The sequence below is a fragment of the Gossypium raimondii genome, chromosome 5 (genome assembly GCF_025698545.1).
Source record: "Gossypium raimondii isolate GPD5lz chromosome 5, ASM2569854v1, whole genome shotgun sequence".
NCBI classification, from domain to species: Eukaryota; Viridiplantae; Streptophyta; class Magnoliopsida; order Malvales; family Malvaceae; genus Gossypium; species Gossypium raimondii.
This window is the reverse complement of record NC_068569.1, coordinates 16,778,216-16,803,746: the sequence shown is the minus strand read 5'-3', so window position 1 is coordinate 16,803,746 and position 25,531 is coordinate 16,778,216. Positions and strand designations below refer to the sequence as shown.

At 36.8% G+C, this 25,531-nt stretch overlaps 2 protein-coding genes across 4 annotated transcripts; one reads left to right on the top strand and one right to left on the bottom strand.

The window, feature by feature from the left end:
• The first annotated feature begins 890 nt into the window (after nt 1–890).
• On the top strand, nt 891–4,076 carry LOC105769263 (probable inactive receptor kinase At5g67200). The gene is given in 4 exon segments (XM_012589780.2): nt 891–1,868; nt 1,871–1,936; nt 1,939–2,667; nt 3,336–4,076. Coding segments are annotated over 4 exon segments (1,959 nt in total). The 5' UTR covers nt 891–1,273; the 3' UTR covers nt 3,905–4,076.
• A 1,070-nt stretch (nt 4,077–5,146) lies between these two features.
• LOC105769262 (kinesin-like protein KIN-4A) lies at nt 5,147–13,851 on the bottom strand. Of its 3 annotated transcripts, none has more exons than XM_052631163.1 (26): nt 13,291–13,851; nt 12,677–12,823; nt 12,446–12,595; nt 11,808–12,061; nt 11,176–11,360; nt 10,966–11,090; nt 10,542–10,578; nt 10,309–10,400; nt 10,072–10,173; nt 9,769–9,882; nt 9,571–9,661; nt 9,351–9,466; nt 9,089–9,184; nt 8,889–9,002; nt 8,678–8,794; nt 8,478–8,558; nt 8,209–8,280; nt 8,029–8,122; nt 7,854–7,885; nt 7,667–7,764; nt 7,476–7,574; nt 6,952–7,173; nt 6,651–6,807; nt 6,242–6,395; nt 5,841–6,157; nt 5,147–5,487 (listed from the first exon to the last, which is right to left on the bottom strand). In XM_052631163.1, exons 1-25 carry the CDS (start codon nt 13,414–13,416, stop codon nt 5,937–5,939), a joined length of 3,096 nt encoding a protein of 1,031 aa, XP_052487123.1. In that variant the 5' UTR covers nt 13,417–13,851; the 3' UTR covers nt 5,147–5,487; nt 5,841–5,936. The 3 variants fall into 3 exon arrangements, with proteins under 3 accessions (XP_052487123.1, XP_052487122.1, XP_052487124.1); XM_052631162.1 differs by having other exon boundaries at nt 5,147–5,496; nt 13,291–13,849; XM_052631164.1 differs by having other exon boundaries at nt 5,147–5,496; nt 9,351–9,463; nt 13,291–13,848.
• Nucleotides 13,852–25,531: the final 11,680 nt, after the last annotated feature.

Sequence of the window (25,531 nt, the reverse complement as noted above, 5' to 3'; positions counted from 1 at the left end):
ATAAAAAATATTAAATTTTAATAAAATATATAAAAATATTTAAAATTGATTAAACATTATAAAAAAATTATAAAAATCTACCCGGCCTTTTTAATACATTTTGAAAGTTCAAGTATCCAATTGAATGAAAAAAAAAGACTTAATTAATTTTTTTGAAAAATTTGAGAATTTTTTACACTCTTAAACTTAAAATCAAATTCGATAATTTATTTTGCCCTCCTATAATATCTAATTTGCATAAAAATTTACTTTATACAATTCAATTATTAAAAGAATATTTAAAACAATAATTAAAGCTTTAGTTTAATAGGGTTTAAATTTTTAAGTGAACTATCCTAAACCGATTGGATTACTCGTGGTTAAGAAAAAAATAACAGGTGAGGTCGAAGCTGATTACTGAAACATGATCTTGATTAAGACTAAAAAAATCCACAACCTTAAATGATTTTGTTTTTTTTGCTAAGAAATGTTTCTTATGCGAAAAAAAAGGAAATGTTTCCCCATAAATCATAATCCCCGATGACAGTAAAAAGTACCTTTCTTCCATGAGAGGCAATCCAGTAAGGCGAAGGCCTGTGTTAAGAATGTGACAAAATAACTTTATATAACCCCAAGATCACACACCACATTCTTTTTGACCTTAAAAAGCTCGATCAAATCCCCCGTCGGCCATCACAAAGATTACAGAACTGTGAATTCACGTGGCAGCTGTATGGCACCACAACATGTAAAAAAAAGTTAAACCCGATATTAAATGCACAATTACAGACATTTGAATGTTAATGAACTCACTGGGAAGACTTGTATGGAAAGTTATAGTTTACTTGTTTAGTTGGAGTGGAAGTGGTTTGTTTTGTTTTTTGATCGAAAGAGTGGAAGTGGTTCGTTAAGAGCGCAAATAAAGAGCCAGTTTTCAACCGTACAGAAATATATATTACTGACACAATATGAAATTAGAGATGCCTAGATAGCTTTCATTTATTAATATTTTTATAGCCCATGTCTCTCTATTCTTTCCCCTGCCTTCACGTGATTCTGAGCTTGCAGTCGGACAGCTGCCCCGCTACCTATATTACATGCTTTTGTCACGTTCTGCTTGCTCCTATTGCCATCTCAAAGTACTCTTCTCTATCTCTCTCCGCCCCCTTTGCCCTATCAGATTCAGGGGAATGAGACAGTTTAATCAAACAAAGCTTATTGCTTTTGGAAAAGACATAGTGAGATTCACCAAGGGTAGAAACCACCGAGAGAGCGCTAACAAGTATCCCAAGAAATGCTGAACGAAAGACTTCGTCTTCTTCTTCTTCTTCAAAGGCTCTTCTCCATTTTGTTGTTGGTATTATGCGGTGAAGCTGCAAAGCTATTGACATCACCTGAGGCTACTGCTCTTCTGGGTTTTCAGTCTAAAGCCGATCTGAGAAACCATCTCGGGTTCTCACGGAATGCAAGCATTCCCTTTTGTGATTGGCAGGGAGTCACATGTTACCAGCAAAAAGTGGTACGTCTCATTCTGGAAGATCTAAGTCTCGGTGGCGTTTTTGCTCCCAACACATTGTCCCAACTTGGCCAGCTCCGGGTTTTGAGTCTCCAAAACAACTCTCTCACTGGTCCGATTCCTGATCTTTCAGCCCTCGTCAATCTCAAAACCCTCTTTCTCGATCATAATTTCTTCACTGGTTCCTTCCCTGTTTCGACTCTTTCCTTTCACAGATTAAGAACCCTTGATTTATCCTACAACAACCTCACTGGCAACATACCAAACTCGTTAGCCTATTTAGACCGGTTATACTACCTTCGGTTGGACCGGAACTGGTTTAATGGAACGATTCCTCCGTTTAACCAGTCTTCCCTTAAAACCTTTAACATTTCAGGAACAACCTTACTGGTGCAATTCCAGTGACCCCAACGTTGCAACGATTTGATTTCTCTTCATTTTATGGAACCCTGGTCTTTGTGGAGAGATTATTCACAAAGAATGTCATCCAAGGCCCCACTTCTTCGGTCCCACAGCCGCAGTTGTGGCGCCGCCTCCTACGGTGGTTCTTGGTCAAAGTGCAGAAGAGCATGGAGTGGAGTTGGCTCAGCCTCAGCCAATTTCAAAGCAACACAAAAGGACCGCGATTATTATAGGTTTTTCTACTGGGGTCTTTGTTCTTATTGGTTCACTTCTTTGCTTCGTCTTGGCAGTAAGGAAACAGACAGATAAAAAACAATCAGCTGCTGCGGCTGAATCCGATGATGGGGCGGCTGCAGCACAAGCTGCGGCTGTGGTTCAAATGGAACAAGAAACTGAGTTAGAAGAGAAAGTAAAGAGAGTGCAAGGAATGCAAGTTGCCAAGAGCGGAAACTTGATATTCTGTGCGGGTGAGGCGCAGTTGTATTCGCTGGACCAGCTGATGAGAGCGTCAGCTGAGTTGCTTGGGAGGGGAACCGTAGGGACGACGTACAAGGCAGTGCTTGATAATCGTACGGTGGTGACGGTCAAGAGGCTGGATGCCGGGAAATTAGCAGCCACGACGAAGGAAATGTTCGAGCAACACATGGAATCAGTTGGCGGTTTAAGGCATCCCAATTTGGTCCCCCTCAGGGCTTATTTCCAAGCCAAAGAAGAGAGGCTTCTTATCTATGATTTTCAGTCCAATGGCAGTCTTTTCTCCCTCATTCACGGTAATAACTTTATGCTTTCATTTTATTCAATTATTGAACGATTTGCATTGTTTCGGAGATAGGCAGCGATTTCAGTCGGTGTTAACTCGGGTTGCCACCCATTCAGGGAAAGGCACACGTGTAAGAGAAAATGCTTTGCTTAATCTTACTAATAAATTTTCCTAATCACAGATTCCTTGGGTTTGTAGTAAAAAAGCATAAAGATACATACTTTGGTCCGTTACATAATTTTCATTTATGAGGTATCCAAGTATCCTGCAAACACCGAGAATCTAGCTGACCCCCACTACATGGGGAATTGATATGATTTTGATGTCAATTAATTAGTGTCAATATTATTAGTTCGTGTTAATTTAATAATAAAACACTTTTTTTTTTCTATTCTAATGGTTTGTCCTTTTTGTCTCTACGTGAAGCACTGTTACTGTAACATGATCGTTGGATCATATTGACGGGTCTACGTCAAACATTTTTAGGACCGCATACGGAGTCGTACCGTCAGAGTCCAAAGTCCCGAGTGTCTCAATACCGATTGGCTACTATTTAATAGGAACACCACTTAGATTTTCGATTGAGTTGTGAAATTTTCTCAAAAACATCATGGGGACTAAAATTAAATGATTAGAAATTCAAAGGCTCAATTTGTTAACTTAAAACTGCACGTGCAGGATCGAAATCAACAAGGGCAAAGCCACTCCACTGGACGTCCTGCTTGAAGATAGCCGAGGACGTAGCGCAAGGTCTCTCCTATATTCACCAAGCATGGAGGCTTGTCCACGGCAATCTCAAGTCCACTAACGTCCTTCTCGGCCCTGACTTTGAGGCCTGTCTTGCCGACTACTGCCTGGCAGCCCTAGTTACTTCTATACACGAAGAAGATCCCGATGGCATCGCACGTAAACCTCCGGAAATTCGCAATTCGAATCACCAGGCGACATCGAAATCCGACGTTTTTACATATGGGGTTTTGTTGTTGGAGCTTCTGTCAGGGAAACCACCTTCCCAGCATCCGTTGTTGGCGCCGGATGAGATGATGCATTGGCTTAGGTCCTGTAGAGAAGACGATGGAGGGGATGATGAAAGGTTAGGGATGCTGCTTGAAGTGGCCATTTCTTGTAGTTTGAGCTCTCCTGAACAAAGGCCCACGATGTGGCAAATCCTGAAGATGTTACAGGAGATTAAAGAAGCTGTATTAATGGAGAACGGTGAATTGGACCCACTTTCTAGGACGTGTTAATTTATGATTTTAATAGCATGTAATTGTAGGGACTATAGTTTCAGTGATGTGCAATAGAGAAATGAAAAACCACCTTATATATACTGTATGCAATTGCTGCTACTTGCTACATTTGGATCTTCATTTCTGACATTATTTACGTCGTTTCATAGTGTTGGACCCTTCATGGATACCTTTTTTGAGCCTCCGTGTCCACGCTTTCCTTCTCGATATCTCATATGCAAGAACTTCATTATCACCATCATCATTCTGCCAGTTGCAGTTGATGTTAATGGGCTGATGACCGGTCACCGTTGTGTAAGTTTTTTTGTGAAATAATTAAATGGTAGTCGGTCCGCCAGCTGGAAAGTGTATCTAACTCGCTGCCTCTGCCAATTCGTTTTCATGCTTGGCTGCTTTGCGGTGTCAATTTCCATTTTCCAAGCTTAAAAAAGGAGATTGGTATCTCTCTCCTTTTCCAAATAATTTTTTTTCCTAAATTCCTTTAAATGAATAGAAGTGGAAATAGAAATTTACCCCACAATTCATAGTTTCTCGACTTTCTTCCTCGCACTTTGCATGGCATTCGTAGAGAAATTTAAAACATTATGGCCCAAATCAAAACCATTGATTGAGCTTAGTGAAACCCATGGAGGATGGGCCCGATAAAAGAATCCCAAAAGCTGACTCAAAAAAAGTGCAGTCTTCATTTTGCCAAAATCCTCCAGTGAATTAAGACAAGTAAGAATAAAGCATTATTTTATCGACGGAGAATGGAAAGGTTAAATGCCACCTGCTATGAGTTCCGACATGCCGCTGCCGCCGCCCCACGGCAGCAAGTACAACACTATGTAAGGACGGAAGGTAACTTCTCACAGTGGTTCGTAATCAAGGCAAGCCTTCTTAGGCTTTTATTTAGCCAGTTCCATTTCTGTTTGTTACACAAGAAGCTGCTTCTTAGTTTCTTCATAATAGAGTTTCTGCGGTCCCTGCTTTGTCAGTTCATTTACTGTTTGGCTGTGGGTTATAAAGAAATGCTGTGCTTATCTCTTAATTGGCTCACATTAATAAAAAAAGAAAGAGCTCAAAACCAGTTTCCATGAGAATCCAAAAGACTAGGAGAATTTTCCTTGCATAACAAATGAAAATGCTACAGAGTTCAATCTTTCAACAAAACTAACAACAAGCTTGCACACATGCTGAAATATATGAACCAAGAAATTATAAATTTGGGTAAAAAAATTGGAAAACTGAAAAAGAAAATTACAATTAGACTATAGCTTTCATACAAATTTCTATGAATTACAAACAGTTTCTTCCCTAAAAGTGTGTTATTGATGGAACATACACCAAAACCTTAAGAGACAGCTCAAGCAAGATCCAATATACTTATTTTTATCACCGTTGAAACAATCTCATGCTAATGTCTTCAACGTATTTAGAACCCCATTGGCAGCATCAACACTTCTTTACAAGATGCTCCGCATGCAGTAATAAGAGCCCCCCAAAAAATTGGAATATTACAAACCTATACTTTGACATTCTCAAAAAAATCAACTAAACCAACTCGGCATATGCAGGTTCCAACAGCCAGTTCCAGTACACTGCATTAACTAATAAAAAGATACTGTAAAGCTCACTGATCAATGGCAAACAGGGTTTTGCTAAGTCAATTCCCTCAAGTCAGATGAAAATATAGCTCAACCAAGCAGTTCATCAACTAGGACATTTTGTATTAGAGTTGGCTATCCTGTGGACAACTTAGCAGTCCATCAGTTTACTTTGTTAATTGTTCTGTAAGTACTGTCTCATTGTTTCAGTCATGGCTGGCTTTGTTAATGGTTCTTTACTCAACAACTTAGAAACCATGCTAATTAAAAGAAACTGTAATAAGGGCATCAATAGCACATGATTTGAGGTTATACCAACATGAAAATACAAAGGCAGAAGAAATTACCTGCATTCTTTTCTAGGCTTCACCCTGCACCTTGGATTAGGAACATACATATAACCAAGATTACTATGGCCAATGTAATCTGGTAAACATCAAATATCAGACTCTATGTGTTAGAGCTTGAGAACGAGGCCTTGCCCTTATCATTGTTTCATCACTGTGTCTGATCCATTCTGAAAGTCTCCATGGCTTCTGCCATTTCCATTTGAATTGTAGGAGCCATTGGTGATGGCTTCTTTTCCACCTCCACAGTTTGCCATTGCCAGCTTGTCCTATAGCTACTAACTTCTTCATTGGTAACTGCCCAAGCGGTAACATCTGGACAAGAAGCAAATCCAATTTTCCTTAGTTAAGCATGCAAGCATATTGCATCACTATGATTAAAATTGGAGAATGACGTTACCTTCGTGTTTGACCTATGAATGCTGCAGACTCTCTGGCTGGGCCATTAACAATACCTGGGCTATATTTCAGCTGTTTCTGTGCTGGCACAGACATTGGAGATAATGAACCGTTCATGTCATCAGCAACATGTTTCAATGAATTTGGAGAGTTCCCCTGCTCATAGACACATTTAGTCAAAAGCAATGCTAGGAGTTGCAATGATGTTGAAACAGGCAACAGTGATAACAACTAGATCCAGGACAATAAACTTAAATTTCTATTTATCTTGCTTCAAAAGAAAATCCTATTTTAGTTGAAATTCCTTTTTAGAGATTCCACCAATAAGTTTAGACTGTTATGGTATGCTTTAGATGAAAACGTAAATAAAGCCACACTGTAAAACCTTAATAAGGTTTAAATAAAACTAACCGTAGCTGCCGTAGCCAATGTAATGGCATCAGCTTGCTCTCTTAGCTCATTCTCAACTTCTTTTCTTCGTAGCTCGCTCTGCCGCAACAGACCTACAAGTTCTTTAAGTTGTTCTTTCATTTCTTTGATTTCCATGTCTTTTTCCCATAATTGACACCTGTTTATATCATATAAACATCAGAGACTCTTTTGAGCCATAATTTATTTGCTTTCGTTTTCCTCTTGTCGAACTCAAGGATTAGGCCATTACATTTTACCTACTTTCATGTATATTTATACAACATTAGGTGAGTGAAAGCACCTTGTATCTCCAAGAGAATTGAACATATACTGAAGCAGGTTCTTTGCATCTCCCATGGAGCGCAACTGATTCCAACGTCCACGATTAGTGAAGGCGCGCTCCCGTTCTTCTGCTTCTGAAAGTTGCGAAGCCATTGCTACAAGTGAATTAGAGGATATGCTGAGCATATTCTCAAGTGAAGATATTCTGGCCACTCTTGCATTTGGTGACATGGAGGATGCCCTGTGAAGCAGAAAAACGTATACAAGGAATGTTAGGAGAGGTTGGAGCACTTTATACAATGGAGAAAATATCATATCTACAACCGCATTTAAGTATTTAACTAGTCTCCTCAAACTTCCAACCACGGATGACCTATTAGTGTGGGAAAGGAAAAGCATGTTGAGTACAAATGTTGGTTATATGCCAAGCATGCTTTATGCAAGCTTCTTTACTAATACCAGGCCGTAGAACCATATTATGGAAGGGTAAGAAAAGGAGTAAATTGCTAGTAATGAAGTACAGTGCTTTTGGACAACTAATACCTGGCAAATCCATTCTTTCCTTTTGGAGGGCTCAGCCCCTTTGAAGCAAACTCATCTACTTGCTTCAGGACAGCTAACTCTTCTGCTAGTGCAGCCCTCCTGGAGGTAATGCATGATAAGTGAAAGTTACATAAGAATAGTCTATATATTCTGCACCAGGTTTATTATACAAATAAGATTTCGTTACATACACTTGGCTTTGCTTCTCATATTCAAAGCGAACTTCATGCACATTCACCATTACTTCTAACTCATGATCTAGCCAACGTTGTAGCGCTTTCTCATTGGTCTGCAGAAGTAAAGATACATTAACTGGTTGAAAGGCGTGAATATTGAAAATTACCCTCCCCCTCCCAAACAAAAGGAAGAGAACATTACCTGACCATTTGTTCCATTCCCATTGGCAATAGCTGGAAGATACCAAAACATTAATAATTTGAACAAATAACAGTGACTGAAGGCATGAATATGAATACTTTATGTTTCCCTCAATAAAAAACTATACTATCTGGCGTAAGGCATTACAGAAGGACCTTTAAAAGAAAAAACCTACCCGAGTTATCACGGGCAGAAGATTTACGAGCTTCCAGCAACTCTTTTAGCCTCTTGGTGGCCATGGCAGCCTCCTCAGTTTTCCTTTGGAGAACCTGAAAGTTAGTATAGCTGCAAATTATTTCTCTACAAACAAATCAGAGGTAGATACTCATCACACAAGAAACAAAAATATGCTTACCATTTTCTGGCGCTGATTTAAAGCTTGCAGCTTATGCCTTTCATACTCATTTCTCCGGCCCTCTTTCCGTAACTGAATGTGCATGCAATATCAAGCCAGTTAAGCATATTATACAAACAATGGATGCAAATACCAGTGTTGAATCCAAGATATAATTCAAGCAGTAAATGACTGTCGCTCATGTAATATCACAATAATATGTGCAATAGTTAATAATCTGACAGATTATTATAAATTGTGTAAGTTGATAGAAAGAACAAAGAAGGCACCTGCAACAGTTCCTTTTCTCGAGAGGCTTTCCACTGACGGAATTGCTCTGCCTCTTGTTTTATCCTATGTTGCAACTGAACCTACAACCACAGAATAGGCAAGGGAAGAAAAGAAAAAAAGGGCAGGGGGAAAGGTGAGGAGATTCAGCACAGTGAATATATAATCATATGAACGATATAACACAAACATAAGATTTAACCTTTTGCGCCTTTATGGATTGAATTTCATCTTGTAGTCGTTTTGCAGCTTCATCACTCTTCTGTTTCTGCTTTAAAAGTTGAACTTGGTTCTCTTGTTTCTTCTTAAGATCCAGAATCTGGAGCAAATAAGTTTTACACAATAACAATGAAATCAGAATTAGCCCTTTTCTTCAGTCCAACAATGAATGCCATTTAACTTAAACTTGTCACCTGTGCTTCAAGGGATTTTAGTTTCTGAGCATGGATATCTTGTACTTTTTGTTTTTGTCCATCAGAACCGGCAGAAAGATTTTCAATTTCGGCCAATAAGCGATCCCTTTCTTGCTGAAGGGAGGAAATAGGTTAAGAAATGTTAGAATCCATTTTTTTCTTCGAGTAAAGTCTGAGAATTAAAAGATGTCTGTTTAAACCTGCACAGCTCTTTTCTCGTCCTCTAATTCCTGAATTTTCTTCCCAAAATGATGCTTAAGTGCAATTGTGTCACCTCCAAAAAGTTTCATCTCGGACTGCTCAAACATAAAATAGGAGAATTAGCTAGTGTTGGATAAGTTGCCAAGTCTGCTAAAACCAGACATGCTATATACTTATCAAGAATAGAGACCCCTAAGAATATGACTTGTGAATAATAACTATGAACAATATTGCAAAGTGTTGAAGACATAAAAAATATACCTCTTTCTCTTCCAAGCGTCTATTCAACTCGAGCAACTCTTTGTCCATAGTATTTTGTAGAAGTGTGTGCTCCCACTCTTTTGCTGCTGCTTCATCAACTTCTCTAGAATCAGCTGCTAAAATAGCCATGATTTTAAAGTGAAGAAAACACCTTGAGAAAAAATAAATAAATCATGAAGACAAATGCTATACAGCTTGTGTGGATTGGTTAAGTCTGTACCTATGGTTTCACCCATTTGATAGTCAGAAGACTCTATACTGTGCAAGTTTCTTTTAAGCCCATCACTTTTGACAGAACAAGGACTTCCATCCTGAAGTAGGAACTTTTTCATTAATAAACATTCGAAAACACAATTCATGATAAAAACTTGCAAGTAAATCAACCAAGAAATTTCAAATAAGGGTCTCCTTCACTTACTTGAGCATCGGTTTCACGTTGATCCACAATGGTGCATCTGCTACGGAACTCCTGAAGCTCTTGGCAAAGATCCTCATTAGCAGCTTCAAGCCAAGCAATCCTTTCCTTGAGAACCTACAAAATCAGTCCTATTAAAAGACCCGAGGGACTAATCCTATATAACTTATCTCCAAGAAGAAACCCGGGACCAAACCAATCTTTGAGACATATATAACAAAGTGTTCTACCATATAACTTAAGATCCCAAGAAACAATCATAACTAATTGTTAAGTTTATTTAAGTAGTTATGAGTACCATGATACCTGTACTTCATCAGAACCCCCACGTGCACAAAGTTCTGCTTGCAGATGCTCTAATTGTTGACGCATCTTTAGCATCTCATTGGACATAGGATCTCGGTTAACCTATTTAAATCGAAAACAAGAGTGAAAGTTCAGTATGGAAACTACCTTTTATATCATCTAACATCCAAATCTGCAGAGGAGTGAAAAGAAAGAGGAAACTTTTGAAAGTAATGAAAATTTTTGTCTTCAACTTACAACGGGCTTGTTTTGGATGTTACGAGCACGATTTGCATACTTTAGAGTATTAAGGGTTTCCTCTGCATTGATGTCAGCAGGACTAATGCAGGCTGCTCATAAAGAAAGAGTTAAGGACAATGATTACAGTGCACAAAATGGGAAGGAACTTGAACATGAATATGCCAAATTATTATCTTTTTAAAAAAAAGAAATAATTGAGCAGGTTAAATAATTAGAAGAAATGGCAGTACCTATCATCACAGTTCTGCTGTTGCCACCAAGTGAATCCTGCCCAAAGAAATAAGCTTTTATTACACCTGGGCATAACTATGATCAAACAACTAAATGCAGGAACAGTCCTTGACCAATTGAGGAGATAATTTTCCGTAACAAGTCTTAGTTGAGCTTTGAGATAAAAAAGGAGGCACAAAATGTACAACATGTTCAAGACTGAATGATAGCATATCTCTTCTCTTGGCTAGGCTACTTTAAGTGCTCAAATATCTTGTAAAATGTTTAATGTATCTCAATTTTCCAATGCAATCAAGCTTTAGAAAGATGAAAGAATTGATTTTTAAGCCTAAATAGACAGTTTCCAACAAAATAAACATTCAATTTTACATTCTTAACACTTTTGCATAAAATAAGGATAAATAATGCCTGGCAAAAAGATACCTGCAAAAGCCGAGTAAGTTTACTATCTCGATATGGAACGTGAACGCCTTCTTTTCGCTTTTTTTCGTCACCAAGTGCACTGATGACATTACCAAGTGCAAGCAGACCCTTGTTGATATGAACTCCTGTTTAGATGAAAAAGATGGAAATTATTATGTTTGATTTGGAGAATAATACTTTCATAAAGACAGGATAAGCAGTGTCACTAACCTTCTTTAAAACGCATACCATCGGAACCTGTTCTTTTTGCTCGCTCTGATCCAGCAAGATCAACCAAATGTAACTTGGCACAAAGATATTCTTCACTCATAATGTCATTAGGACTTCCATCTCCAGAAACAGGATTGAGTTTATGCATTTGCTCTAAGGTGATGGTGAAGATTGCATGTGAGCGACTATACAACCACATAAATAGATTATCAAAATTTTGTACTTAGAAAAGCATATTAAATAAGAAAGAGGTAAAACCAAAACAAGTCAGGAAAGCATTAACATTTCCAGAGTTTTTATTTCTTTTGAAGACTATTAACTACAAACATCAGATAAAGAATTTCATAAAAATAAATTTAGGACAAGCCTTATTCTAAAAGCATCTATAAATTTCGAGATTTTCATGGAAAAACTTTACCATTGTAGAAATATATGACCCTTTCGTCATAAACTAAGGTAATGACATTACCTTAGCATAGCAGGGCATCAATAGTTTACAGGTTTAACAAATAATGATCCTAGGCGGATAATGTTTTCCCATATTTAAAGAACTAAGAATGACCAGATAGCATCTCCACAGTTCTGAAGAAATTAAAACGCATAAATACTAAAGAATAGAACATGAATTTAACCTTGACTGGTTGTTCATGTTTGTACTCCCCGTTGCCCTACTCAATGATCCCTGTTCTAGGCAAGCAGCCATTTCTTTTAATGTACTGACACTAACTTCCGTAGATCCTGCCAGTGTAATAACACCATTTGATGATTCACGAATCTGTATTGGTGGTTTGCCAGGGACATGTACTTTCCCTGTATTCGGACTTGCAGCATCTGATTTGTTCAAAGAAGTAGGATCCAGCAAATCTCGCACTTCTTCTTTCAGAATCTTTCAAACCAAAATTACATATTTCAGAACAATAAACTATAAATAGACACTCAAAACAGGTATGATATTTGTATTCATTTGAAGGAGAATTCAGGATAACATAAACCAGAAGATACATTCATAACATGTATGTTTGATCTGGGAATTAGATTTATTTTGGCAAATGTGTTACAGTTTCCTTAATGGTGTTTTAGATTCCAGCATTCAATGCTTAGATTAATTTAACCAAAACATAAAGACCAGACTAAAAGCTTGTTGGAAAACAAGTCCTACAGGAGATGCATCCCCAAAATTATGCTTGCAAAACAATTGGACTGCTCATTACGTTGCAAATAGCATAACTGGAAACTGAAACAAAAAGAAATGATTGGTTATTTAACAAACCTCGATGAAGGAAACGTGCAGTTGAAATTCTATTTGATGTTTTAGGCTTTCAATCTTGCCGAACAAAGCATTCATTACTTGAGGAATGATTCCTGTTTGGCAACCATCTTTGAAGCCTGTGCCCATAGTATACGTTTTACCCGATCCGGTCTGCAAATTTATAGGAACTTCAATCATAAGAAAACAAAAATGCAAATATTTAGTGGTGTCTTGTGGGAGATTCAGCTGTACCTGTCCATAAGCAAGAACGGTAGCATTGTATCCTTGGAATAAGCCATCGACGAGGGGAACAATGCATTCCTCAAACATGGAAGATGAGGGAGAACCTGTGCTCCCATAGACATGATCAAATGTAAAAGAATGTGTCCCAATTTGTACCTGCAATGTACAACCAACATGAAACTTCATAAGCAAAACGATTTTTTTTTCTAATTTGGTTCCTCCTTCCTTTAAAATTGATTACTTCACCTAAACAGAAGTTTCAGAGCAAATAAAATCCAGCATCAACTAGTTCCACTTAATAATTCATAAGCTTACTTATAAAAGGATCATAAAGTCATAACCCCAAAAATGGAAATAAAAAAATAGAACCATCATAGAAACCAACTGAATTCAGCTTAATTTTACATATTTTAACTTCCAGGGTAAAAGAAACCAACCCAATAGCATCCCAATTATAGAAATAGTAAGCGATGACAAAAATTCTGATCCAAAAACCAGACAGTGAATTTCTCACTGATCAAGCATTCAAGCATCCGAAGATCCAGATCTCCATATACTTAAAATTAACCCAATAAATCACCCATTGAACAAGAACTCAACAGTGAAACACCGACATTCTCTACCTGTGGCTTTCCTGGGGTGACAGTAACACAATCTTTACAACCTTGAAGCTTTTCATCACCAATAAGCGGTCTTACATGAACCGCAACCTTAACACAACAATCCTCAGAAGCTGCAGCAGCTTCCATAGGAAGCAGCTAAGAAACAAAGGAAAAAATGTTTCCACAATTTCCAAACACGAAGAGAGAAGGAGAAAAAAAACCCAAAAACAAAGAAAAAGTGATTATTATTTTTTTTGGGGGGGGGGTAAGTTTATTTTAGTTTATGTTAAAGAGTTAAAAAAGATCAAATCTTTATTTTCTTTTTTTCCCTTCTAAAAAACAGTTCTCATTGTCTGAAAATACAGATGTTTCAGGACAAAGAAAGTAATGCAACAACTAACGATGAAAAAAAAATTAGAAAGCTGAGTGAGTTCCAGACAAAGGGTTGCTGCTGTTCTCGTTGTGGGAAAACAAAAGAGAGAGAGAGAGAGAGAATGGGAGATAGAGAGAAAATGAAAATAAAGAGAAGGGTAGTTGAGGAATTAGAGGCAGTGGGGTGGCACTACAATACAAGAATACACAGCCAACAAGTTAACTGCAGTGACAACCACCACTATCATTTTCCTTAGCCTTCACTACAAAATCTTTCTGTAAAAAATATAAATTAATTAACTTTCATAACACTCTTTCCTTTTTTACCCTTTCCCTTACTCTCTCTTCCTCTCTGGTCCTTACCATCCTTGTTCATGGAATTTTCTTTTTGACCCTCTCTACGTTATTTTTGTTCTTATTTTCCAAGTATATCCTTTTCACCACCAATCTTTTCTGGGTTTTCTTTTTAATCCCCCACCCCTAAAGAAAAGAAAAAGAAGATAGGTAAGTGTTCCTAAAACCACATATTATGATGCTGAACAGTTATGATTATGCCCAGAATATGGTAGGAAAAAGGGATGGCACAGCACATAAGCCACGTGATTAGGAATCATCTACGATTTTCTGGGGAAAAAATGGATCATACATATTTTTGTACACTAACAATACATGTACTTTTTTATTAATCTTTTGCATGTGATCATATATAAATACTGTATTAATATAGTGTTACTTTTCTTTGCCACTAGTTTTGATTTTTAAAAGATCACGTTGTATATAATTACTGAAATAATAAATTGATGTATAAATGATAAAACAGATGAAATCAAATTACCACCATCCACCTCCATTATATGTTAAAAATTAAAATTAAGTGAAGAAATAAACTTGATCATGAAAAAACAAAAACAAAAAGCTAGTCTCTTTCAAGGACAAAAAATGAAAGAAAAATATTTATGTGTTTTTTTGCATATTGAGAGCTAACCCGTGAATGGTGAAGAAGAAAAAATAAGGAAAAATAAATTTAAAAAAGAAAGGAAAAAGACCCACAAAATAGACATAGCCAGCTGGTGGTCTCCCACACTCACATGGCCCTTTTTTTGGTCTGTCTAAATATAAATAATAATCCTTTAAAGTGGACCCCACCTTCACTTAGTCAGACTTATGTATGGTCCTACCTTTTACTGATTCTGTGGCAGTTAATTAATTCTTCTTCTCTTTTGCATGAACCTTTCCTGAGGGGTGTGGCTCATGTTGGCCCTTGGCTGCCATATTTATGAAATGAAGAGGTTTTTTTTTCCATTAAAATGGTGATGAGATTTTATTATAGTAATACCCCGCAGTTTCTTTTTAAAGTAATTAAAATATAAAAATGAAGAGACTATAATCATTAGAAAATAGTATCAATGATTAAAAACTTATTACCTTGTTTCTTTTTTCTCTAAAAACCAATTTATTCCCTTCTTTAATGCTAAAACAAATTAAATTGGTTAAAAGGCAAACTTAATTTTTCAATGCAAATTTCATGTGATATGATCAACGATGGATTGTTATATTTTTATTTTAATTTCAACCTTCGATTTAAAATGATCGCATAACTCCACTATAATGAAATATTTATTTAGATGCCAAATATTTTGATCTTATTATGATGTGATTCATTTTAATTCAACGATTGAATTTAAAAGACGAAATGAAAAACTATAACCATTTAATCAAATTATTTCAGAAATTAGGAAATTGTGCTAGTGATTTAAAACTTGTTAAATTAATTGTTTTCTCCTCTTGTGTTGAAACTCATTGATTAATGGTTGATTGATATTTCTTTTCTCTCTTTTTATTTTAACGGTTAATTTAAAAAAATTTCAGAATCCTACTATAATAAAATCTTACAAAAAGGAAATGATTTTATTTTTTAATGTTAAATTCAGACATATTAGTCCCTCATGGGTAGTTATGAAACTAAATTTATGTTAAATTTAGACGTGATTTAGAATATTCAGCTAAATTGAGTTTCTATATATGTATATGAAAAGGAACTTCAAATTAAAAGTCAAAACTTAAATCATGGTGAAACTCTTGGTTGTTTTTTCTTTTCATATTACATAAATTTTAAAATATTTAAGTATCCATTATTTTAATTATATTTCTTGTTTCGTGTATAATACGTATACCTTCTGAGCTACCAAATTAGAGTGAAACATCATTAACACAACAAAACAAGCAGAAATTAGCTTTTTATTCCTAATAACCAATGTTTGAAAACGAAAGGACACAACAAAAAGTCCATCACCCCTTTGATTTGTAGGGCTTAATTAGAAGGTATATGTCATTACGGTTGGGCGTCTTTGGCGAGCTGAAGCCGTCCTAGTTAAAAACGGTACATACAGTACCACACCTAATGCCGGTGGTTGTTGCATCGCTGAGTCGTTAAATAATTAAAGGTACTGCCTAATTAATAATTATATTTTACAAATTTGTAGATAAACAAGTGTTGTCAACAATACCAATATAACGTCAAAATTAAGGGCTTGTATAATTAGGTTGACGGCAGCGTTTGGATTGAAAGGTTCCCCTTGCAAGGCATGCATTCTTGGCTACTTCTTTATTTACAAATTTCAAGTTGGAATACTATGAATTTAAAGGATTATCTATAAGGGGTTTTCTTTACAAAAAAGAAAAAAGAAAAGGGTTCTTCCCATCAAGTTGAGAAAGGGTTGGTGTTTATACCCAAAAAAGAAAGGGTTGCTGTAATAATTTCCCCTGTTTTACTGTTGTAAGTGCTTGCTTCATAAAATGTGTATGCAAAATAAGGCAATTGATAAGGGACTGATAAGATTTCCCCACCATCCCAAAGGTAGCGTGCTACCGCGCAGTCCTCCTTTTGTGGGCCGTAGCTGAAAATTCATGTCGACAATATATTTATTCTTATTTCAGAGTTTAATTCAGTTTATCATAAGATAATTAATTTTCAAAATTGATTATTTAACATATTTGAAGTTGAAATCTTTTTAAATTATGACATCCCAAAAGATACATGAACAGCTAAGCACAAACTAATCCAGTTGAAGGAACATTTCCCATCAGTTTTACTGGTAAAAGAAAAGTGGTTTGACAATGAATTTCTATCAAAAGGGTGTTCAAAAAAACCTATTTAGTTGTAGTTGGAATTTTAATTTTATAAGATTAGGTTATAACAAATGACATTTAGCTAAGGCTGAACAACTGAGACTAATTATTATCATTATTACAAAACAGAAAACAAACACATACCCGTTTGCTTTGCTTGCTTACCTTTTTTTTGATGCGGTAGACTGTAAGTTAAAGCAAACTTGTCATCGAACCAATTCTTTGAGGCACATGTCGAACACCTTCATTTACAAGGAATGACCCAGGGAAAAACAGCACTCCCAATATCAAAAGCTGATGCAAAAACCCTAACCCCAAGTTTCCTTTTCCTCAACCTAACTCACCATATCACTGGATTTTTTTTTTCTTTCCTTTTTCCAATTCGACCGTTTAGATTGGATACATACCAAGCAACTAAAGCAAACCCCACTTCTTTTTGTCCCTTTTTGTTGGTGCTTACTTATTTTATCATAAAAAAAATGGCGTGACATTGAGTAAAACTTGTTGTTACTCTTTGAGATTTTTTTGCCCTATATTTTAAATCGATAACCCCATCTTACCAACCTTGAAAAGGGTTCAAAAAATGCAGTTATGAATACTAATAATTTAACATCTTAACTATAAAAAAAAGGGCAATATCTTGGAACAAGCCAATATGATTGGAACAGTTTCTACTTCTAGATGGTTTATGTTTTAATATCCGACGACCAATTATTTTTGGGTTTTCCTCTGTACGTATGTTGTGTTGCTATCGCACTTTTGTATGTCTTGTCATAAGCTGATCACAAGCTGAATACACATATATGTAACAACCGTTCATTGGTGATTGGACACTTGTTACATTATCCATTGTAGACTTATACACTTACGTAGGTTTAGCAAGTATGCTGAAAATCGAGTGATGCACACGTACAATTTTTTGAACAATACACGAATTCCTTCCGCAAAGATAGTTTTTTTTTTTTTTTTTGGTGCAAGGTAAGAACACAAAATTAATGCCACGTAAAACTAATAAGAGTTTTTGAAGAAGTTCTAGACTAATAGGAAGTTTCTTTCTCCATGTGATAATTGCGTGATGGTTGTAACACAATCTTGATCTCTTGGAGGAGTTTGATGTCTTCAAAGGCACGTTGTAGTTTCTATTCAAGTTTGGAGCGTCCTATGATGATGTTCCTCCATTTGAATAACCAACCTGTAGTGTTTAATACCAAAGTATTTGAAGAGTAAGAGAGCAACTCTAAGGATGAGAATGTGCACAAATAAATTGTTGTCGATTCTGAAGCTGTGCACATTTATAATTTGTGATCCCTTAGAGTTATGGGCCATAGCAACTCCTTCAATAAGGTTATTTAGCCTGTTTTTTATAATGCAAAGGGTGAGGGACCATTGAAGTGGGGTGGAGGTAAACACCAGGGAGGAGGTCGTAGTTCTTTCATTAAGAACGGGCAGGGTGTTGTTTGAGAAAGAGTTGAGAATTGTTTGAGTCACCTCTAAGCTTATTTTGATTGCCTTCAAAGGGATGGATTGGAGCCTCTGAAGATGAGGTTGTTTCTTGCTTTCCAAATGGTCCATAGGGTACAAGACATAGTTGTATATATACTTTTTGAGAAGACAGCAGAGATATCGTTTTCCTGAAATCCATCTTGAAATGAGGATACATTTTAAAGATTTAGTTTGAAGGGTTAGAGGAGATCCAAACCAAACTGCTCTTGCGAGCGAAGTAACAGTTAAGGAAGAGATGATCCTAAGAATTATATATCAAAACCAAAAAGTTTTGTTCCCCATCTTGCGGATAGAGTGTTAAACAATGGTATAAAGATTGTTAAGATTGTTAGTCTGTTATCAAATCTGTTATGTAGTTGGTTAGGAGCAGTTATTCTCATATGAGTATATAAACTTCGTCAATATGTTCATTCAAGAAAGGGAATATTGATTAAAGAATTACACTATAGTTTATCTTTATGTTCATACATATTTTGCATAGTATCTAACATGGTATCAGTCGCCTAGTCCTGGTACGTGTTTCCGCTTTTGCATATGGCACCATCAGTTGATTCTACCTCTGCTGATCATACGAGTCCATATTTTCCAGCGCACGCCTGGTTCAATCCTTCCCTCGCCATGACACGGTGAAGCTAGAGGAAGGAAATTTTGTCCAATGGCAGAACATATCCGGTTGATAATAGAGAGATATGAGCTACAAGGATTCTTGGAGGGCACGTTGTCTGCTCCTCCTAGGTTCGTCGCGTCTCCAGAAGGAGCACTCACTCCAAATCTAGATGCGTCTGTGTTTAATCAACAAGATAAGTTGTTAGCCTCTTGGATCCTTTCTACAATTAGTTCATCTTTTTTATCATGTTTTACATCTGCTAAATCTACATGGGAAATATGGAGCACAGAGAATTGTCTTTTCGCTGCTTCAACTGGTGCGAAAATTTTCCGTATTAAACATGATATGCACTTTACAAAAAAGGGTGATTTAATTGTAAAAGAATATATCGCAAAAATAGAAAATATTAGTGCATTACTTGCAGCTTTTGGATCAGCGGTGTCAGAAGCCGAAAAGGTGAAAGTTGTTTTAGCTGGCCTCTCGTCAGATTTTGACGCAGTGTTGACCTTGGCCTCATTCTCGACGGAGCCTCTTCCCTTTCAGCGATTAGTCGACGTTTTCATGGAGTTTGAAAGTTGACAGATGTGAGTGGCACATGAGGTTTCGATGCATGCCCATCTAGTTGAACCACCTTTGGTTGTTGCGATGGTCGACTCAGTTTCACGCGATGTGCGTGGAGGGCGTGCTACAGTAGGTTCGCGTGGGCGTGGATTCTAGTCACGAATACAGTGTCAAATCTGTAACAGATTCAGTCATTTGGTGTAACGCTACTTCTATCATTTCAATCGCACCTATAATGGTCTGAATGCTTCTACTACGACGCGATTTTTTTCTTCTAAGCATAATGGACAATGGCTATAAGGTGATGGCTTCTCTGGTCATTCTGGTTCTTTTGGTGGTTCTGGATCTAGTGGTAATTTTTGGAGAGACTGGCCATACTTTCAAAATTGAGATTTTTATCCGCCGCAAGCTAAGGATTTTTACCCTAACGAAACTGGTTATGGAATTAGGCTTGCTAGTAAATCAAATGGTGCTTAGTTTGGGTCTGTTGGTGGCCCATCTGGTTTTTATGGTTCATATGCTAGACATGATATGCAGAGTGATGTGGGGCATGATTTGAGCCAGCGCTGTGTTGAGCGTGTTGGGCCTTCTGCTGTGGCACATAGGCCGAGTCATGCAGGCCAGTTTCTTGGGCATAATAGTGGGTAGCACTTTGGGTCGAATGCATGTCAATCTCTTGGGCCTGTTAGTGGACAGAATAATGGGTCGAATAGCGGGCAAGTCAATGCTAGCCGAAAATTTAGACTCAATTCACTTGGGCCTAATGCTAATTATGTTGATCTTAAAGGCTCTATGTAAGATAATGCTCTTGAAGTTACGTGGCAGACTAAACCACGAGCACGTGTATTTGATTTTAATTCCTCACAGTGTGTTGGGCTACCTTGAATCCCTGATTTTCATGCATCTGATATTTCGGATGCCACACAGTATGATTCCAACTTTTATAATACTAACTCATGTGTTCCTGTGCTGATAGGAACCTCATCATGGTATCCAGATTCAAGGGCCACTCATCATGTATGTCAGAATACGTCTGATTTAAAAGCCTTCACTCTACATATAGGTACTTCTCTTTTAATGGGAAATGGGGCTCCCACTAAAATTTATCTTTTGGGAATACTGTTCTACCAACAAAGAAGAAGTTATTACATCTTTCTAATGTTTTGTGCGTGCCAAGTATCCGAAAAAATCTTATGTATGTTTCTCAATTTGTTATTGACAACAATGTAATTTTTGAATTTCACCGCTCTTATTGTACGTAAAAGACATCTAGACATAGGAAATTTTACTGTGGAGCCAAGTTCGTGATGGTCTCCATCAATTTTTGGCCGACTCATCTGTCCTTTCTGATCCAATTCCCTCTATTAACAACACTGGGATCGAAGATTATCGTTTGGATGATGATGATGTATTTTCACTGTGGCATAAAAGACTTGGTCACCCTTCTTCTGCAATTGTTAAACTTGTGCTTAACAAGTGTCAAATTATTTCAAATAAAAAATATCTTGATAACGTTTATGTTGCTTGCCAGAAAGGGAAATCACATAAATTGCCCTTTTCACACTCTACTACTGAATATATGGAATCGTTTGAATTGGTTATCTCCGATTTGTGAGAACCAGCTTCTATTGACTGTGGGGGTAATCTGTATTATGTTTCGTTTATTGATATGTGTAGTCGGTTTACCTGGATTTATCTGATTAAATGTAAATCTCAAGCAGTTGAATATTTTTTTCAGTTTCAGAAGATGGTCAGCACTCAATTTGGGAAGACTATTAAGAAATTTCAAAGTGATTAGGGCGGTGAGTTTCGTGCTTTTGCTTCAGTTCTAGCTAGCTATGGGATTCTTCATCGTTTTTCCTGCCTCATACTTCAGAATAAAATGGTGTTGCTGAACACAAACATAGATACATTGTGGAGACTGGTCTTACACTTTTGGCCTAGACTAATCTACCTATGAATTATTGGAGCTATGCATTCTGCAGTGTTGTGCATCTTATTAATCGACTGCCCACTTCGGTCTTGAAAGGTCAGTCTTCGTATCAGAATCTTTATGGTCGTGAGGCTACATATGATCACTTAAGGGTGTTTGGTTGTTGTTGCTTTCCATATTTACGTCTTTTTATGTCACACAAACTGGATTTTTGCTTACAGCCATGTACATTTCTAGGGTATAACTCTCAGGATAAGGGTTATCATTGTCTCACAATAGAGGGTAAGGTTGTTGTTTCTCGTCATGTTGTGTTTGATGAACGTCGATTTCTATTTCATTCATCTGCCCTAGCCACTGTTCAGTCATCTTCTCGTTCTCTCACAAATGTTCTTGTTGTTCGGACCTCTTCTGTTCAGTCTACTATAGAACCCAACAGCACCACTGTCCCATCCCGGCTGTACCTTTGCCTCCTAATCCAAGTTACAATTCTGATCGATCTGTTACGATTAAGTTACTAGATATGTGTCATCCCAGTGAGTCCGCCTCAGTTGATTCACCGGTTGAACGTGAGAATAAGATAAGGAAACATTGTCTTTCAAGTTCATCTACAGAAGTTAGTCTGGTCAGCTAATCTAGTGTGTCTCCAATTATTCCTTCTCTTCCTGCAGGAAATACTTATGCTATGGTTACTCGGTCTAATGTAGGAATTTTTAAGCCTAAAGCTCTGTCAGTTAACGTTGTAAATTTTGAGCCTCGATCTGTTGAGGAAGCTCTTGCTCATACAGAGTGGAAATTCGCAGTTCAAGCTGAATTTGATGCTTTAATGGCCAACTCTTCCTGGGAGCTAGTTTCTCTACCTCCTGGTCGGAAAGCAATTGGGTGCTAATGGCTTTTCAAAATCAATAAGAATCATGATGGGTCGATTAGTCGTCGAAAAGCACGGTTGGTAGCAAAGGGGTATTCTCAGGTTCCTAGGTGTGACTTCAAAGAAACATTTAACCCAGTGGTCAAACCTACTACTATTCGAACCATTTTATCTGTTGTTGTGTCTAATGGTTGGAAACTTCGTCAAGTTTATGTAAACAATGTTTTTTTTTAAATAGAGACATGACTAATGAAGTGTTCATGCAACAGCCTCCAGGATATGTTCAATATGGACCAAATGGTGAGCCATTGGTGTGCCGTCTGATGAATACCCCTTTGTACGGATTACGACAAGCTCCCCGTGCCTGGTTTGAAACATTGAAACAATTTCTTATCTCTACTAGTTTTGTCTTATCTAAAACTGATGCCTCCCTGTTTGTTAAAGTTTCAACCACGTCCACTGTTTATATCTTGGTCTATGTGGATGATATTGTTATTACTGGCAGTTCGACCGATGAAATAAATTGTTTTGTTCAGCAACTATATAACAAGTTCTCTCTAAAGGATATAGGTGAGCTTCATTATTTTTTAGGGATTGAGGTCAATAGGCCCTCCACTGGTAGTCTTCATTTATGCCACCGCAAATACATTTAAGACCTTCTTGACAGGAGTTCTTTGGCTAATACAAAGAGTGTTCATACGCCAATGGTTAATTCATCGACTTTGTCCAAAGATGACGGTGACCTGCTTGTTGACCCTACTAAATACAAAAGTCTAGCTGGTGCTCTTCAGTTTGTGGTTCTAACTCGACCGGATATTACCTATGCTGTAAATCGTGTCTGTCAATTCATTCATGCCCCTATTACGGTTCATTTGATAGCCTTAAAACGCATCCTGAGATATTTACATGGTACTATCACTCATGGGCTAGTTTTTCGACGATCCGACAGACTATCTTTGGTTGGATATGCTGATGCCAATTGGGGTCTTGATTTTGATGATCGCCAGTCTACTACAAGGTTTTATGTCTACTTTGGTCATACACCTGTTTCGTGGTGTTCTAAGAAACAACAAGTTGTGCTCGGTCCACAGCAGAGGCTGAGTATAGAAGTCTAGCTGTAGCTTCTAGTGATATTGCGTGGTTAATATCTCTGTTAACAGAGTTACAAATCAGTTCTGCTGATCCTCCTACAGTTTGGTGTGATAATTCAAGTGCGATCGTTGTTACAGCTAATCCAGTCTTACACTCCAAATTCAAACATGTTGAACTTGACTTGTTTTTTGTTTGTGAAAAGGTGGCTAATGGGTCTCTTGTTGTCGGTGAAGTGCCAACCTGTGATCAAATTGCCGATATTCTTACTAAACCATTATCTGTCTCTTTGTTTACTCGTTTTCGAAGTTTACTTAGGGTCATACCCATTGAGAAGCTGAGTGAATGTTAAACAATAGTATAAAGATTGTTAAGATTGTTAGTCTGTTATATGAGTATATAAACTTCATCAATATGTTCATTCAAGAGAGGGAATATTGATTAAAGAATTACACTATAGTTTATCTTTCTGTTCATCTATATTTTGCATAGTATCTAACATAGAGAAAATTTCATACAACCAATGAACACCAGCAACATCCAAAAAGGACACAAATCTTGCATTTGTTTTCTTCTTTGCCTTTATTCTACTTATAATAATATAATGAATGATTACATTTGCACCAACTATCCATGAAATAATAGAATCGGTACCAATTGGTCCTTCCAATCTGCTTCCAACTATGTAAGTTCTCACATATGTTTATCCTATGAAAAAATGAAAAAAAAAAAAACTTCATTAATTAATAACTAATTTCAGGAATGCTTAGCTAGATAGCTGCAATTGTGCGGATAGCATTCATTATTCTTTAATATTCCCACACTTCCAAGTCCCCAGCACCAACTTTTTTTTCTTTCTTTTTAATTTCTTTTCATTCTACCCCATGTGGAGCTTTGCATCACATGCTCCCACCTCCTTTACATCACTAAAAAATTATTCTCAAGCTTTTACTTTATATTTTCCTTTTCCTTTTTTTTTTTATCTAAGCACCAATCTTTCTGTCTCCTTTCATTCTATCATTCTCACAAGCAAACTCTATAAATCTTTACCCTTTATGAACTAGAATCATTAACACAGTCATTAACCTAATTTGGACTATCCTCCTACTGTCTAATCACTTAGTTTTTTTTTTTTTTTGCTAATCAGTGCACTAGGTTTTAAATATTCCAAGTACACTTTTAACATGATCTAAGGTTTCATAGAAAAGTTATGATTCTTGAGGGCATAATTATTACAGTCAATACACTAGTGTCAACCAGAAAGCCAATAATCAAATCTAAATTGTGTTTCTTTTTTTTCTTTTTTGGTTTTTCTTGTCCACTCCATCATGATTTTGTCCCTAATAAAACACCAAAACTAATGCTAAAGATCTTTGTTGTGCTCTCGTATTGTAAAAACACTTCGATGATGAAATTAAAAAGCTTTTTTGTTTTTGTTTTTATTATTTTCAATGTGTTGGAGACAGAAACATGTGCAGGGTCTAGGCCTTCATCATGCGCATGCATGCCTTCAATGTTTTGCAATAAGATTGTGGGGTTTTGGGCCTCTGGAGGGGTATATTCATCTTCAGAAAGATGCTCCATTTGTTAATATCTAGTCATAAATCACAATCAAATGCATTGATGATTGGCTCTGCCAAGATTCATTACAAAGTAGACGGTTTTTTCCAGCCAGACTGAGGGCCAGCCCTATTTTCTCTCTTATCTTCTCTATTCATCTCTGAGTGTTTTTCTTTTCTTGGGCTTGAAAATGAGCTGGGTTCAACTAAACACCTTTTTACAATGATTTAATTGGGAAATAAGTTTTGATTTGTCTAGTAGAAAAGGGATCATGCTTATCCATTAACACCAAACTTTTAGCATTCTTTCATCTGTCAATTATCCAAAAAGTTGGAATTGAATGAATCTAAATTATCCTTTTATGTTTATCAAAATTATTATTTTCTGGGAAAAACATACCGGAAAATAAATAAAGATTGGGTTGTTCCATAAGGCCCGGCTAAAACAGGCCCTTAAAGCAATTACACCCTCGGCTGGGGAACAGGCCGTCTATGCTTTAGAAAATTTTATACAGGTCAAGCCCGCCTAGAATTATTACCCCATCTTATAATTTGTGTATGGCTACAATTGTTGTAAATAAATATCAAAATTATACATCAATTTTGGTTTAATGTATAATTTGATACATGAACTTTAATTTGAT

Coding starts and splice junctions, on each gene's coding strand:
- LOC105769262 (XM_052631163.1), bottom strand. CDS start 13,416: ATGGAAGCTGCTGCAGCTTCTGAGGATTGTTGTGTTAAGGTTGCGGTT. Junction 7,886..8,028: donor TTCTGCCCGTGATAACTCGG/GTAGGTTTTTTC, acceptor GGTATCTTCCAG/CTATTGCCAATGGGAATGGA. Junction 7,765..7,853: donor GGAATGGAACAAATGGTCAG/GTAATGTTCTCT, acceptor TTACTTCTGCAG/ACCAATGAGAAAGCGCTACA.